The 15,911-nt window shown below is 33.3% G+C and overlaps 1 protein-coding gene and 1 pseudogene across 1 annotated transcript; one reads left to right on the top strand and one right to left on the bottom strand.

Moving 5' to 3' along the window:
* Positions 1-368: 368 nt before the first annotated feature.
* Positions 369-10,319, bottom strand: LOC105635530 (ABC transporter B family member 2). Its single transcript, XM_089716313.1, has 12 exons — positions 9,878-10,319; positions 9,701-9,755; positions 9,226-9,401; positions 6,559-6,759; positions 5,778-6,037; positions 4,415-4,955; positions 3,600-3,979; positions 2,770-3,185; positions 2,242-2,483; positions 1,915-2,162; positions 1,397-1,809; positions 369-1,289 (listed from the first exon to the last, which is right to left on the bottom strand). The coding sequence occupies exons 1-12, from the start codon at positions 10,154-10,156 to the stop codon at positions 736-738; spliced, it is 3,765 nt and encodes a 1,254-aa protein (XP_089572439.1). The 5' UTR covers positions 10,157-10,319; the 3' UTR covers positions 369-735.
* A 3,280-nt stretch (positions 10,320-13,599) lies between these two features.
* LOC149492724 (uncharacterized) lies at positions 13,600-15,481 on the top strand (annotated as a pseudogene).
* The last annotated feature ends 430 nt before the right edge of the window (positions 15,482-15,911 follow it).

A 15,911-nucleotide genomic window follows, 5' to 3' on the forward strand; every position in this document is an offset into this window, starting at 1 on the left:
TAATATGAGTGCTCACACTTTTGCTAGAGCATTTATACATCATGCTCGTTTCCAAATCTGAGATGATGTCCCATATTGTTTGTTGGATTTTTTCCATTGAGATAATGCAATATTGTTTCATTTCAAAAAAATTATTATAAGAAAATTTAATTGGTTAATAAAAGCAATTTTTTTTCATAAAAAAATTTGTTTGTCAATTTATAATAATATTTTATTATTATAAATTTTTTCTTTTCTGAACAAATTATTTAATTATTGAATATTTTATAATAAAATATTCCTTTTTATTATGTAAATACTCTTAAATCTTTAGTAATAAAAACTATTCATAACTTTATAATTTATAACAAGAAATTTATAACAAGAAATTAATAGAAATTATACATGTATATTAACAGAAATTTATTTATATAAATTAAATTACATTTACTTGCCACTGAGTAAAAATCCAAAAGCACAAACAACAATTTTCAAACAACTTCAAGTTGGTGACATCCATTTCCAAGGGCATGCAAGTACTTTGCTGGTACAAAGAAGACATGTACTAGTTTCTGTTACACAAATTAAGCAGGAATTGAATTCCGAAGTGTGATTGTACAGCTTCCTCATTATCAACATATATGTGTCACTTACTAATATCCCAGTTTATCTTTACATCAAAAACAAATTTCAAGTCATATGAAGTCAAATATATCTGTTGAATTAAAAATAATAGTAATTAATAATAATATATCTTTAGTGTTGTGAATGTCCTTGTTGCTGCTGAAGGCTTATCAACTTAAAGTAAGCTCCATCTATGTTCTCCAGGAGACTAGAATGAGTCCCTTGCTCTATTATTTTTCCATCTTGTATGACTGATATTTGATCTGCATTCTTTATAGTGGATAACCTATGTGCCACCATGATCGTTGTTCGGTTCCTCATCAATCGATCTATAGCTTGCTGCACAACTCGCTCCGACTCCACATCTAAAGCACTAGTTGCTTCATCTAATAGTAATATTTCTGGGTTCTTTAGAACTGCTCTAGCAATAGCCACTCTTTGCTTCTGCCCACCAGATAGTTGCACCCCTCGCTCACCGACTTTCGTCGAGTAACCCTCTGGAAGAGAACTAATGAAACTATGAGCATTTGCAAGTTTGGCAGCTTCAATCACTTCTGCTTCAAAGGCTCCTTCTTTCCCATATAAGATGTTTTCATAGATTGATGTTGCAAAAAGTGCTGGCTCTTGTTGAACTAGGCCAATGTGCTTTCTTAGAGATTTTAGCTTCAGTTTCTTGATATCTATGCCTGTGCCAATACAGTTACATCCTCATCAGACTAAAACAATATAAAATAAAATCTTGTATATTGCCAATATAAAGCAATTATTGCAATTAAAGCCCAAAGAAACTCACCATCAATAATCACTTTTCCTGCCGTTGGATCATAGAATCTTAATATAAGAGCAAGAACAGAGCTTTTACCAGAACCACTTTGCCCAACTAAAGCAACAGTCTTGCCTGAACGCACTCGTAGATCAAAGTCCTTGAAGATTAACACATCTGGCCTTGATGGATAGCTGAACTCTATACCTCTTAGTTCAATAGTACCCTCCACATTTTTCAACTCTTCTCCAATATCCCCAGTTATATGTGTCTTGCGGTCCAGCAGCTCAAAGACAGATGCCACCATTTGGTTCCCTTTCAAAAGATCTGGGGCCATTGCGAGAGTTTCGCCCATGGCTAATGCAGTTACAATTAAAACCATAAATGACTTCATGACAGATTTAAAGCCAGCAAGCTCCTTCCCCATCAAAACAGAACCATACCTACACAACATTTACAAGATTAAGCACTGAAATTCACTTTAATCACTCTCTTGGAACCAAGTAAGAGTAACATCATTGAAAAACATATAATGTATTGTTATATACCACAAGGCAAGCCCATAAGATGAGAAGATGAAGAACTGGGATACACCATAGAATATACCGGCAATTTGACCACGAACCAATGAGCGCTTGGAGGGATCCACAAGCTCACGGCCATAAAGGTCAAGGACCTTCTCTTCAGCACAAAAGGCAGCAACAGTGCGGATGTTGCTCACAGCCTCACCAGCTAGCATGTTAGCCTTTAAATATGCTTTGCTCAAGTTTCCACCATAGCCTTTCATGAAGAGTTTCTGAATTTATGAGAATTATAATTATTATTGTTGCACTACAAACAAAATTTTGAATTTAGATGTAGGAAAGAAAGGCAACCTCACTGATGTGGCCACTTATGATCAGTGGATAAGTGGCTATTACAACTAGTGTGATTCTCCAGTTTAAGGTGAAAGCGATTACAAATGAGGTGACAACAAGACCCACATTCTGTAAGAGAATTGTTGAGCGATCAACGACTATAGTTCGTAACAAGGTTGCATCACTCTCTAGACGTGATGCCAGCATAGAACTTGTGTTATTCAAGTCATCAAACCATCCAATCTCATTCTTCAAAATGGCTGAAACAAACATAGAAGAAATGTTAATTAATGGAAGGAGAGAGGGGGGGGGGGGTTTTAAATCAAATCCATGTAAATGAACAATTTCAATGTTAAATGTATGCTGACCATACAAATACCAATCAGCTTACATTGTTTTGGGAAAAATATGTCAGAGCATTGACGCGTTATCTGGACAGAAGCACGTAAGTTTATCCAATGGACATATGAATTCAGAAGAACATATGCAAATGCTTTGATATATAATGTTGAAGTAATGAAGATGTTTTAAGACCAATATAGTTACCAGAAAACATCTTTTCTCTCACACGAAAAGTCAGTCGCTCCCCCATGATTCCAAAGCAGAGATGTTCAATGGCATAGACAATAACAGTAATTACTGAACCAGCACAGAACAAGATTGAAATCTTTTTGACCTCGTGACGAGTAGTGTCCCAGTCCATGTAATAGGCAACGAGAGCTTGAGATACCCCAAGTGCAAAAAGTGGCATCTGCGATCCAGCAATAAATGCACAAGTGGTACCCACTAACCCATAAATCCAATCAGGGCCTATCATTGCATAAAGTCTTTTTGCTGAAACCTGTCTTGGCTTCATAGGCTCCATTGCATCGGCACCCACACGACTGACTGAATCCTTTTCAGAACGAAAGCTTGTACCAAAACTTGATCTTTTGTAGGATAATTCTCGAGAGTACCGTATGCTAAAAATGAAATCAAAAGTCAGAATGCAATATTTCAGTATTTTAAATTTTAGAAGTCGGCATATGTGAATGATATGTGCTGTTCCCTTTATAGATTCCTTCCAGGCTACAATGAGAAAAAGGCTTTAGTTTCTTTTTTGAAACACCGATTTTAATGGCATTGTAAAATTCTTTAGTGTCTCAAATACTTTTAACATTACTGCATACTAAACTAAGAAAGATAACAATAGGATGTTTCTTTTACTTGGAATAGAAAGAAAGTTCATAGTAGTGCTAAATAAATGTGCAGTGTCTTGGCAACTGCTTCCAAAACTTGGTACCCAAATGCCCATTGACACCTAACATTCTTCATCTCTACTAAAAACAATAACATTAAGAATTGCAGAATGTCATTCTCGAATGTTAACTAAGTACCTGAGTGGAAGTCCCATTGTAGGACCAACAGAAGACTGGCGCTGCAAAGATGCCGTCTCCTGTAGATGAATAAGTGATCCATATGCACTATTGGGGTTAGAGATGAGCTCCTCATGACTTCCTATTTCCACTATATTCCCTTCTTGAACAACAGCAATCACATCTGCATTTCTAATGGTAGAAAGGCGGTGGGCAACAACTACAGTTGTTCTTCCCACCATGGCACGATCAAGTGCCTCTTGCACACTCTTCTCAGACTCAGCATCAAGTGCACTTGTAGCCTCATCTAGCAAAAGAATAGATGGATTCTTCACTATAGCACGTGATATTGCAATCCTTTGCTTTTGTCCACCTGATAGTTGTATTCCCCTCTCACCAACCTGCAAGTAACACATTATATACAATTATTACAAGAAAATCCATCCTCAGGTTCTGTTCTATTTTCTAATTTTTCTATTGGCAGCGGTTAATGCAATTTTTATAAAGATTATGAGCTGATATTCCTCATTTATAACCACCAAATGCTTACTAAGAAACCCTAAGAAACCAAATGGCTAGAATTTGCTACGGTGGGAAGTAACTGAGGTTGATAACTCCCGTATTTTGCACATTAATATCTGCTACAGCCTCCTTTAAATTACCAAATACCTGAAACAAAGAAAGGCTGGGAACTCCAAGCACGCAATAAGTAACTTAAAGCAGAACACACTATCTTTATGCCATGCAGAAAAGCACATGATGGTCCGTTCAATTATTACTTAATTGACCATTATAATAGCTATGTCTCTTAATTGCTAGCAATGATAAAAAAGTACCTGAGTTTCAAATCTGTCAGGGAGATTGTTGATAAAAGAAATAGCTTCTGAGAGTTTAGCAGCATTTGTTATCTCATCAAGGGTTGCATTATCTTTTCCATAAAGAATGTTCTCCCGTATGCTTGTGGCAAAAAGAGCAGGTTCCTGATTAACTAGCCCAATTTGCTGTCTAAGCCACTTCAGGTCAAGGTGCTTGATATCATTTCCATCTAATAGTATCTGTCCCGATAAAGGCTCATAGAAGCGTTCAATCAAAGATATAACCGTGCTCTTTCCAGATCCACTGCCTCCAACAAGAGCTACAATCTTCCCAGAAGGAATATCAAGGCAGAGTTTATCAAAGATCATTACATCAGGACGAGATGGGTAGCTAAAACACACATCCCTGAGTTCTATGTGGCCCTCCAATTTATCTAGCACTCGGCCAGTTTTTGAGCTGGTTTTTGCTACTGTGTTCCTTTCTATCATTTCAAAAATGGGGTAAGCTGCTGCCATTGCTCGGACAAATGCAGCAATATCTGGAGCTGCCTGTCCAAGTGACCTGAAAACCATCGCATGATATTCGAGAAATATATCATCACCTAATGGTTTCATTTGTTACAATTTAGCAGAATTGAAATCCATCCTTTCAAATAGAAATGAAAGAGGTCATTGTATTCCGAAGATGATATTAAAATTGCATGATACCATTAGGCTAAACAGCCCATTGGTGAAGTGCTTCACTCCTAGCTCAATAAGTCAATGTTTAACATCAACAGCATCTTCCATTGAGAATTTCATGCAACAAGCAAAAGGGAAAAACTCATTTCAAAGCCCCTAAATTTATCACATCTAATCATTTGGATCCCTAAATTTTTATTTCTCTAAATTGAGTTCCCATACTTGAATTTATTTAATTATTTTTCTCATTGAGCGATTCTTCACAGAAAAGGTAAAATTGAGGTTAAATTCTTTAAATAATATTTTACATTACTAAAGACTTGTTCTAATTTCAAAAGCTTGCACGTCTGAGTTATCTTTCTTGTGGCTTCAGTAATTTTTCTGATCAGAAATTAAAACAAAAATTTAAAAGTTTTTGAACTGTTCATGAAATTTCTAATCAAAAAAAGTCACACGGGCGCACGCACATATATCTATATATATATATATATATATATATATATATATGAACAGAATAAATTTAGGGTTCCCAATATGGTTACTTGCCAATAACAAAGGAGAAGATTGTACAATTGAAGAGCAACAAATTCCATTACCGTTAAGAACAGCATGTGAAATAAAATTCATGTTAATCACAGTACAATGACTCTATTTGCACGAAATGTGGAAGGTAATGAGAAAAGGAGGAAGAGAATGTACTTACAGGCCAGCAATAACAACATTGAGCATGGTGGTGAAAGACTCACCACCATTGGCGATCTTCTTATGAACAACAATGCTAGTGAACCAAACAAGCAATGACCATGACAGAAAAAGGACACAGTGCAAGGTCCCTAGTCCTAGACCCTTGGCTAGACCAGCCTTTTTTCCATATTTGTAAGTATTCCTAAGAGCATCTCTATATGATGCTACTGCTCTCTCTTCTCCTGCAAATGCCTGTACTGTTCTAACATTTCCAATCACCTGAAAGTTAAACACATTTTAGGCTTAGTGATCAACTTTTATTACAGTAAATCAAATAGGTTCTTGTCCATAGGCAATTTGACATTGCTAAATTTTGAGCCAACCTCAGTTTTCAATCTATTGAAAATTTTAGAAAAAATTACTATTTTATCTCTCTGTTGCACCAAAATATATCACCCCAACCTTATGTTTTTAGAAATATAATGTTTATCCCTAATTATTTTCATTTTTTTACAAGAAATTTAACTGCAAAGCTCAAACAATTAATTGAAGGACTAAATAGTCTGGGTGGACTTAGGAATTATTTTGGGCAGTAAAATGAAATTTTTAAAATTTTAGAGAGTCAAATATAATTTTTTATATTTAAAGGATTCAAATGTAATATAAAAGAAATTTTTTTAAAAAAATATCTCAGGGCCACATCCGCCTTAAGCTCCCAAAGAGCTCGACTCCTGTAAATATTAAATAGTTGACGAAAACAAACATTAAGAATAAAAAAAAAAAAAAAACACTGTGGTTACCTCCTCAGCGATTTCACCAGCTTTGACATAAGATTTGCGAACTCTAGAAATAAGGCCGATGGTGACGTAAGCATAGCAACCACCAGCAAGAGCAATTAAGGGCACTATGGACAATGTCACCAAACTGATTTGCCACACTCTAACAAACCCAATCGTAAACCCTGCTAGAAATCGGCTTATATAGTGCATGAAGTTCCCTACCTGCACCACCATTGTAACATGATCATTTTTTACTTTTTTTTATGAAAAATTAATTACGATAATCGCATACAAGCACACATCTATAAAAATAAATTTTAATCTTTGATATAAAAACATTTTGTTATGTATTTATAACATTATGTTTCCATAATAAAAAGACTTACTTGTTATGAGAGTTAGTTATTTAATTACTTATCTATATTTATATTTCAAAAAAAGTAAAAAAAAAATTCAATAAGCTTTCCTAATAAAATTTTAATGAAAAAAAAAATATATTAATTAAGAAATAATGTGAAATATCAAAAAAATCTAGAATTTGCTTAGCACCTTATTGATAAAGTTTTTTGCTATTAACACCTAGAAGTAAATATTACATGTTTGAGCTCACCTTAGGTTGCATTTGCAAAAAATTGACTCGGAGATGTAGATAATTTAAGATAAAAAATATTAAAATAAAATATCAAAATATTAATATTTAAAGAATAAAAAGAATCCAACACTACAAAAGTTATCACCAATTCGGTGAATGTTAGTCAAAAAAGAGCGTATCCTCTACTGTGTACACGGGCAGAACTCCTTTAAGACTAAGGAGGCCATGGCCTCCCAAAAAAATTTTTTTTTTATTTTCTTATGAAATTGATATTTTAATCCTTCTTTGATCGATCAATGTGTGATCTTCCGAATCCTCGTTATTAATGAAAATATAGAAAAATTACATTTGACTTTCTAAAAGTTTAAAAAAATTTCATTCAGACTCTCCTAAAATATTTGTCTTAGCTCCCCCACTAGCTTTGTAGCTCGTGATATCATTTTGGCCTTCACGTATCAGGAAGAAAAAAAAAAAAAGATAAGACTTATTCACTTAAGATGCATGTGCATAAAATGACTTGAAATATAGTTAACCATTAAGATAAAAAATTTAAAATTAATGTTTTTATTAACAAAAAAAAAATAAAACAAAATTATGTTTTTTTCCCACCAAAATTAGAAAATTAAAGTCAAAATTATAAGAAATAGAATATTCGTGGGTTTATGTTTACTGCACTAATAATAATATGGTGTTACAGCATGAAGAGCCTGCAGCTTGTAGCATTGGCGACAGAATGGAAATGGGATCCTAAATATCTGTAAAAGCTGGTCCATCAATAAAAGCTTCAAACAACTCACCAAACAACTCCAACTGGCTAATAAATGTTTTCTCAACTGTATTCTTTTTCTCTCTTCTTTTTTTTTTTTTTTTAAAAAATCAATTTCTTTAATTATTTATTTTTGAATGAAATGTGTCAATTTGGTTAGTCGTTTTCTATATTTATGGTTATGCATGTTATCACGTGAATTACCTCATGCTTTTATGATTGTTATTAGACCTAATCCTTCAATTTTCAACAATTTTTTTTATAATCCTCTGAACGTTACGGAATACAACTGTCAAACCTATATTTTTATATTTTAAAAATAATTATAATTATATATTTTAAGGGACGAAGATAGAATTTAAAAAGAATGATACAAGCTAATATAAAATTAATTAAAAGAATATTGTGTAGAAATGAAGGCAAAATGATTGAATGTATGTTAAAATTTCTTTTTTTGCCAACATTTGAACCTTGGTATTACTGAGGGAAATTTTTTAAATAAAACAAATAGAAGAGGGGCAATTGCCCTATTTCTCTAACACATACCTCTGCCTTGTATATTTTCACATTTTATTTTGGCGGTCAATATGATTATTATCAAAATATGAATGTGCAGAATTATAATTGTTCTATTTTTTCCATGTTTATAGCAATTCATGAAATTAAATACACGTATTTGCTGTATTTGGGGATGATTAGTTTTAAATTGGAATTTATTTAATTTTTTAAAAGAAAATTAAAAACATAACTTGATAAAAAAAATATAGCACGAATTAGGTGGAATCTTATTTCAATCGAGCTCATGTATTCTTAAACGGAGTGAATTTTATCCGTCCAATTTAGAACCGGTCGGACAGAATATGCGACGTGACGGATAAAACTGACATACTAAATATCCGCACCAAACAAGCCCTTAAGCTAGCTTCGGATAGGAAATAGCGGTGACAAGTGATGGGAAAGTAGGCTTTCAATAGGAGATACGTTGACACGTGATGGGTCCTTGTAAGAGCCGAATAGTTCAAACCTCTCTTCAATACTAGAAAAAGGCTTGAGATAATGATCGTAAAAATACGCGTTCTAGATTATTAATAGAAATTTCAATTTACAAATTTTAAAAACAAATGCTCAATAAAAATATATTATAAAATACTCAGTACTTTTATTTGAATTATTAGTATATTATCTAAATGATGATAAAATTTAGCGGAGAAAACCATTTTCATTTATGGAGACTAGAATATTTACGAATCTCGAAATAAAATTAATTTTTTATTTATTAAAATTGTATTTGAAATTAAATAATTAAAAGAGGAGAGAGAAAAAAAAATACCTTTTCAGAAATAGCATCTTGAACCACAATAATATCACTAGTAATGGCAGAAATGACTTCTCCTGTAGAGGCTTCAGTGTCAAATAAACTGATATCTTGATTTAACATTGACCTTAAGTACGCCATTCTCATCTTTGCCGCCTGCCGTTCTCCGGTATGCATCCAACAAGCCACTTCTGTGTATATATATATATTTCCATTTCCATCATTTATTAAAATAAATTAAGAACAAAATCTCAACCTAATTATAATTTCTCAAAAACATTCTTCAATCTCTCAATCTCACGTGGGTTTCGCAAAAATTTCAAAATCTTATAGTTTTTGACACTCAAACACCAGGGTTTTAAGGTTAAGTTTACACTTCTGATATGGTCTTAGAGCTCGTTTCGTCTTTATTTTGTTGGTTGTGACGTTAAGTTTGAATGTTTCATAATAATTAATTAAAAGAAATTGATAATAATAAATTTATGCTTACCTATCCATGATGAAAATAATATAGCAATACTGAGATATACAAAATCCAAAGAGTACTGCAAACAAAAACATCCATAATTTTAATTTAATGAACAGAAGAATATAATTCTTGAATTGAATATATGTGTGCGTGTATATATATATATATATATATATATATATATATATATATAGGCACCTTCGCAACTCTGTGAGAAGCTTGTTGGGGAAAGAGATAAGCCAATCCAATAATGTTAATCAATTTGCCAAAAAAAATGAAAAACACAGGCACTGAAGCTCCATGAACGCAAGCACCAATAGATCCTAACCCCATCAGTACATAGTCATAAAAATCTGCAAATGCAAAAAGCTTTAGCAATGGAACTTTCTGTTGCTTCTTTTGTTCTTCTTGCTTCTTCTTCTTCTTCTCCACATCTTCATCCATGTCGGTCTCTTCTTTAGCAGAAAAAGAACTCATAGATTTGAAAGAAGAGAGATTTGAAATCAGTATTAATTAAGGAACTCATAACCTTCTCTGTCTCTATATATTGAGAAGGCTTCATAAACACATTTCTCTCTTCTGTGTCTTTATGTGCATTAAATTCTGCTCTGGTGATGGTTGGAGCAGATTATAATTCAGTCTTCTCGTTTAAGTTTAGGTATCCACTTTTGCTGCTATTCATATATGGTCATAAAATTAATATCTCAGTTCCCAACTGTAAAATTACCTTTTCCATCTTTCTTAGCATTTGGGAAGAGGGAAATTTAGTCTGACCTATGCATTCTGTCATATTCTTATTTAATGATTCATGTCAATTATTAATTTTAAAAAAAATTGAGTAAACCCTAAAATTAATTTCAAATTTCTATATCTGAGAAAAAAATAAGATAGGGTAAAAGGATATAAGAATTATTTGGATCAATGGAATTTGAAATTCATGGAATTTCTGTTCAATGGTTTGGTTGGAAAATAAAATTCATTCATTTTGAATGGTGTTTGTAGAATAAATTAAGTGGTTTAAATTTTATCATTAATAAAAAGATTGATTTTGAAAATTTTTGATTATTCATAAAATTTATCAATTTATAGATTTAGTTTTTTTTTTTCCCTCAAATAAACACATTTATATTTTATTATTCAAATTTCATTAATTTATATATAATTTGATTTCTTAATTGAAAAATCCGGTTCCGAGAGATAGCTTTATTCGAAATTCGAGGCCGAATTTTCTTTAAGGGGGAGAATTGAAACAACTCGAATTTTCATTTTCACAAATTTTTGAATTTAATTTAATTAGGAATAATTTCAAATAATATTATACTCATAAATTTCTAATTGAACCGAAAGTGAAAATCAAGAACCCATCTAACATTATAAAAAAATCATCATTTTGTGACCGACTAAAATTGTTCGCAATTTTGCGACCTATGAACAAACAGTCGCTAATTGTAGCGGTGAAAATTCTCGTGAGTTTGTTTTCCATTTTGCGATTAGTGTACGAAGGATTTGCGACCGATTTTGTGACTGATTTGCGAACATATATTATTCCGTAGCAAAATTGCGCACTTCAAATTAAGGACCAAATTCTACGAACGATTTGCGACCGACAAGGATGGTCGCAATTTCGATGCGAAGTAAAACGATGTCGCAGAGTTAAAAATTGCTACCGATTTTAATGAAATTTGCTACCGACCAGTCGATCGCAAATTTTAGATCATTAAACGCCAGCAACACCCTCCTTCTTCTTTCTTCTTCTTTCTTTCCTCTCCTCCTCTCTTCTCCTCCTCCGTTGGCAACGCTGTCCTAGCCTCTTGCCGTGCCACTCCAAGCCGCCTGATACGTCCATCTCCGCTCCATTGCAACCCCGGTCGCGGGAGGATCACTTCTCATCGTCGTTCGCGGTCGCTAGTCAATTCAGGTACGTTTGATTTTTTTTTTTTCATTTTTTTTTTTGTGAATTGCTATTTATGGGTTCCCATTCATCTTTTTATTATAATCATTCTATATATTATAATCATATTTTTATTGTAATATTGTTTAGTATAAATTAATTTGAACCACAAAAATTCCTTGGCAAGTGATAGAATTAATTAGCTAGTACAGTTATACTGAAGTTCACAAATTTCATTTTTAAGAAAAATTGAATTATTTTTCCATTTCTATCTAACATAAAATCATAAAATTCAAAATGAAATCTATAAAATTGCGTGGAATTCATTTATTAAATTGAATTCATTTTTTTTTTTGTTGCATGACAAAAAATGAGTTGTTATTTAGTTGTCGACAGATTTGTAGTTGTGATTTAGTTGGTGTTGAATTTTGTACACGTGTTATTGAAAAGAATGATAAAATTAGAATTAGGCAAAATTATATATGTAATTTAATCAATGTAATTTTATTTAATGCAATTTTAAAATTTTAGTTTGTGTTGAATTGATTGAAAAATAAAAAATTACATGTTATTAATTAATGTTAAAAAAAGAACTAAATCATTTAAAATATGTGTAAGTAAATAAATATAATTGTGTAACTAAAATAAATGACAAATAAACATAGTTGTGTAACTAAAATTACTCTTTTTTTGTAATTATGAAATAATGCATTTTATTTGTTATTATTGTTGTTATTATTCTTAAATATATATATATTTTTAAAATGAATAATGCGTTTGGATTGGAGGTCTAGTAGTGGCCATTTTGCCTTTGGAGAATGTTGTTATGATATAAAAGTGTTTATTGAAGTGTGTTTTTATTTGAGATTTGATTGTGTTGTGCCGAAGTGCTGCCGAATTTTTTTCCAAGAAATTCAATATGTGGAATTGTACACTTACCTTTATTATAGTAGGTTCATATATATATATATATATATAGAGAGAGAGAGAGAGAGAGAGAGAGAGAGAGAGAGAGAGAGAGAGAGAGAGAGAGAACTATATATAACCTTAGTATTGAATAAATGAACTTAGTGAGTTTACATTTATATAGTTACCCTTATTATAGAAATAACCTTAGTAAGTTAGAAGTGTAAATTGAACATTACATTTGGCATGTTTTAAGGATGGTTTAGATTAATGCAATTACATATAATTTGTCCTTTATAAACACAGTGTTAATTAGGCAAAAAAAATGCGGACTAATCGAGATTGGATGTACTGGAGGTACGAGGTCAATGGGATATTAAGACAAGAGTTCTTGCAAGGATTTGAGGCATTTATACAGTTTGCAGTTGGTAATCCCAGTTGTATGGATGGTAATAAGTTGAGATATCCATGTAATCACAAGAAGTGTCGAAATAGAGCCTTCTTAGATATCGATACAATTAAACTTCATTTATGCAAAAATGGGTCCATGAAAAATTATTACGAATGGATACATCATGGTGAACCTCGAGTTTCCAGTGGGTTAGGCCACTCTATTCCGATAAGTTTAGAAAGTCAGCCTTATCAATTTCAGTATGGTAATCAATGCAATGATTTGGTAATCGATGCGAGTAGAGTAGAATGTTATTGTTATAATATGGAGGAATCATCACACTATGCAGCACAACAATTGTTTGACATGCTAAGTGCAGCTAACAGTGAACTGTGGCCTGGATGCAAGAATCATTCAGTTCTATCTGTTGTGGCACGATTACTGCACATAAAAGCGGAGCACCATTTTTCAGAAAGGTGTTACGATGATTTTGTGCAGTTAGCAAAATAAATGTTGCCTGAAGGCCATTCAATGGTTGATAATTTTTACCAGACAAAAAAATTAGTTCGGGGATTGGGACTACCCGTGGAAAAGATTGATTGTTGTCGTAATAATTATATGATAGACTGGGGCCTTGACTCCGAATTCAGAGAATGCAAGTTTTGTAATCTTTCAAGATATCAACGGCGGGGTCAAGGGACTGGTAGAGTACAAAGAGAGAAGGCTTTCAAGAAGATGTATTATTTCCCTCTTGTTTACGCCTTCAAAGGTTATATGCATCTAAGGCGACAGCTGAACACATGACATGGCATGCTTTGCATGAATATGAGGATGGTATAATGACTCATCCGTCAAACTCTGAAGCGTGTAAACATTTTGATAACATTCATCATGTGTTTGCTGCTGATATGAGAAATGTGAGATTAGGACTTTGTACTGATGGGTTTCAGCCTTTTGGGCAATCAGGACAACAATATTCATCATGGCCTATCATTGTCACACCATATAATCTACCACCATCAATGTGTATGAAAGATGAATATATGTTTTTGTGTGTTATTGTACCTAGCCCTACCAATCCGAAACACAAAATTGATGTGTTTCTACAGCCTTTGATTGCCGAACTTAATTATTTATAGGAATATGGGGTTGAAACGTTCGATATTTCGACCAATCAGAATTTCATAATGCGAGCTGCTTTGCTTTGGACCATCAGTGATTTTCAAGCATTCGGAATGTTATTTGGGTGGAGTACGGTAGGCAAATTGGCTTATCCTCATTGCATGGAAAACACGAATGCATTTACACTAAAAAATGGAGATAAACAATGTTGGTTTGATTGTCATCGCAAATTCTTACTAGAATCTCACCCTTGGAGGAGAAATCGACAATACTTTAGAAAGAACACGACTATTACTGAACCGCCTCCGCCTGTGAAGTCTGGAGATGAAATATTACAAGAAATTGAAGATCTAGGGCTTATGAAAGTTACAGATTTAGGTTCAGAAGAGGTAAATGGAAGAATTGGCTGGAATAGCGGGTGGAAAAAGCGAAGCATCTTCTTGGATTTGCCATACTGGAATTCACTTCTTATCCGTCATAACCTTCATGTGATGCATATAGAAAAAAATGCATTTGAAAATCTGTTCAACACTGTCATGAACATTGAAGGGAAAACCAAGGATAATGCAAAAGCGAGAGCAGACATGAAGGAAATTTGTCGTCGACCAGAACTCGAGCAATCTGTACTTACTGGTAAGTATCCAAAGGCATGTTATTGTTTAGATAAACCCCAAAGGCAATTACTGTGCGAATGGGTCCGATCATTAAGGTTTCCAGATGGATACTATTCAAATATGGGTAGATGTGTGAACATGAGGAAGTACAGATTGTTTGGCATGAAAAGCCATGACTGTCATGTTTTCATGCAGAGATTGATCCCTGTGGCATTTCGAAAATTATTGCCAGGGAAAATTTGGGAAGCAATGACAAAATTGAGTCTCTTTTTCAAGGAATTGACGATGACTGTTATCCGATGCGATGCTATGAACAAGTTAGCGAGAGAAATTCTAGTAGTAATATGCAAATTGGAGCAAATTTTTCTGCCCGGGTTCTTTGATTCTATGGAGCAACTACCGGTTCATTTGCCCTATGAATGTCATGTAGCAGGACCAGTACAATATAGATAGATGTATCCATTTGAGAGGTCAATCACTAACATCCCATTGTAATCATTACATAATTTATTTCAACTCATATTTACATATTGGCTTTGTACAATTAGAGACACCTGCAGAAAATTAAAAACAATGTGCGCAATAAGGCAAAGGTTGAGGGGTCAATTTTGTATGCATATTTGGTGGAAGAAGCTTCCACCTTCTATTCACACTACTTCGAACCACATGTTTTCACCAAGCATCAGAGAGTGCCACGTAACGATGATGGAGGAGATAGAATAGAATCTGAGTTTAAAGGAAATCTAACAATTTTCACCTATCCTGGGCGTACGATTAGTAAATAAAAAAAAAAAAGACGATTGACTGATGCAGAGATACAAGTGGCTCAAACTTATATTTTGTTGAATTGCGAAGAGATTACACCATCTGTACAGTAAGTATACATATTAGTGAGTCAGTCTAACCTGGTCTGGGACGTAGTTAAATCATATTTATGGTAATTTTCTTCATTCATAAATAGGGAATATATCAAGCTTTTGCGGCTTCAAAATTCCAATTTGACTGATACTGCAGTTAATGCGAAACTGGACTCCGAATTTGCAGAATGGTTCAAATATTATGTAAGTTACTTTCAATGTACACAACATGGAATGTACATTATTAGATCTCACTCGTGTCATTACTATTTCCCATAGGCTCGAAGCTCGGAAAGCGATATTGGTAACAGATTCATTACGGATCTAGCAAAGGGACCTCTACCGGTTGCTAATGCCTACTCTAGCTACTTTGTAAATGGTTACAAGTTTCACACTGAGGGTTATGGGTGAAGCAGAAAGATAATGAACAGCGGTGTTTGCATAAAGGGAT

This window comes from Jatropha curcas, chromosome 11 (genome assembly GCF_041381405.1).
Source record: "Jatropha curcas cultivar XTBG-Jc1 chromosome 11, XTBG_Jcur_1.0, whole genome shotgun sequence".
NCBI lineage: Eukaryota > Viridiplantae > Streptophyta > Magnoliopsida > Malpighiales > Euphorbiaceae > Jatropha > Jatropha curcas.

Coding starts and splice junctions, on each gene's coding strand:
- LOC105635530 (XM_089716313.1), bottom strand. CDS start 10,156: ATGAGTTCTTTTTCTGCTAAAGAAGAGACCGACATGGATGAAGATGTG. Junction 9,756..9,877: donor CTTCTCACAGAGTTGCGAAG/GTGCCTATATAT, acceptor TTTTGTTTGCAG/TACTCTTTGGATTTTGTATA. Junction 6,038..6,558: donor CTGGTGAAATCGCTGAGGAG/GTAACCACAGTG, acceptor TTTAACTTTCAG/GTGATTGGAAATGTTAGAAC.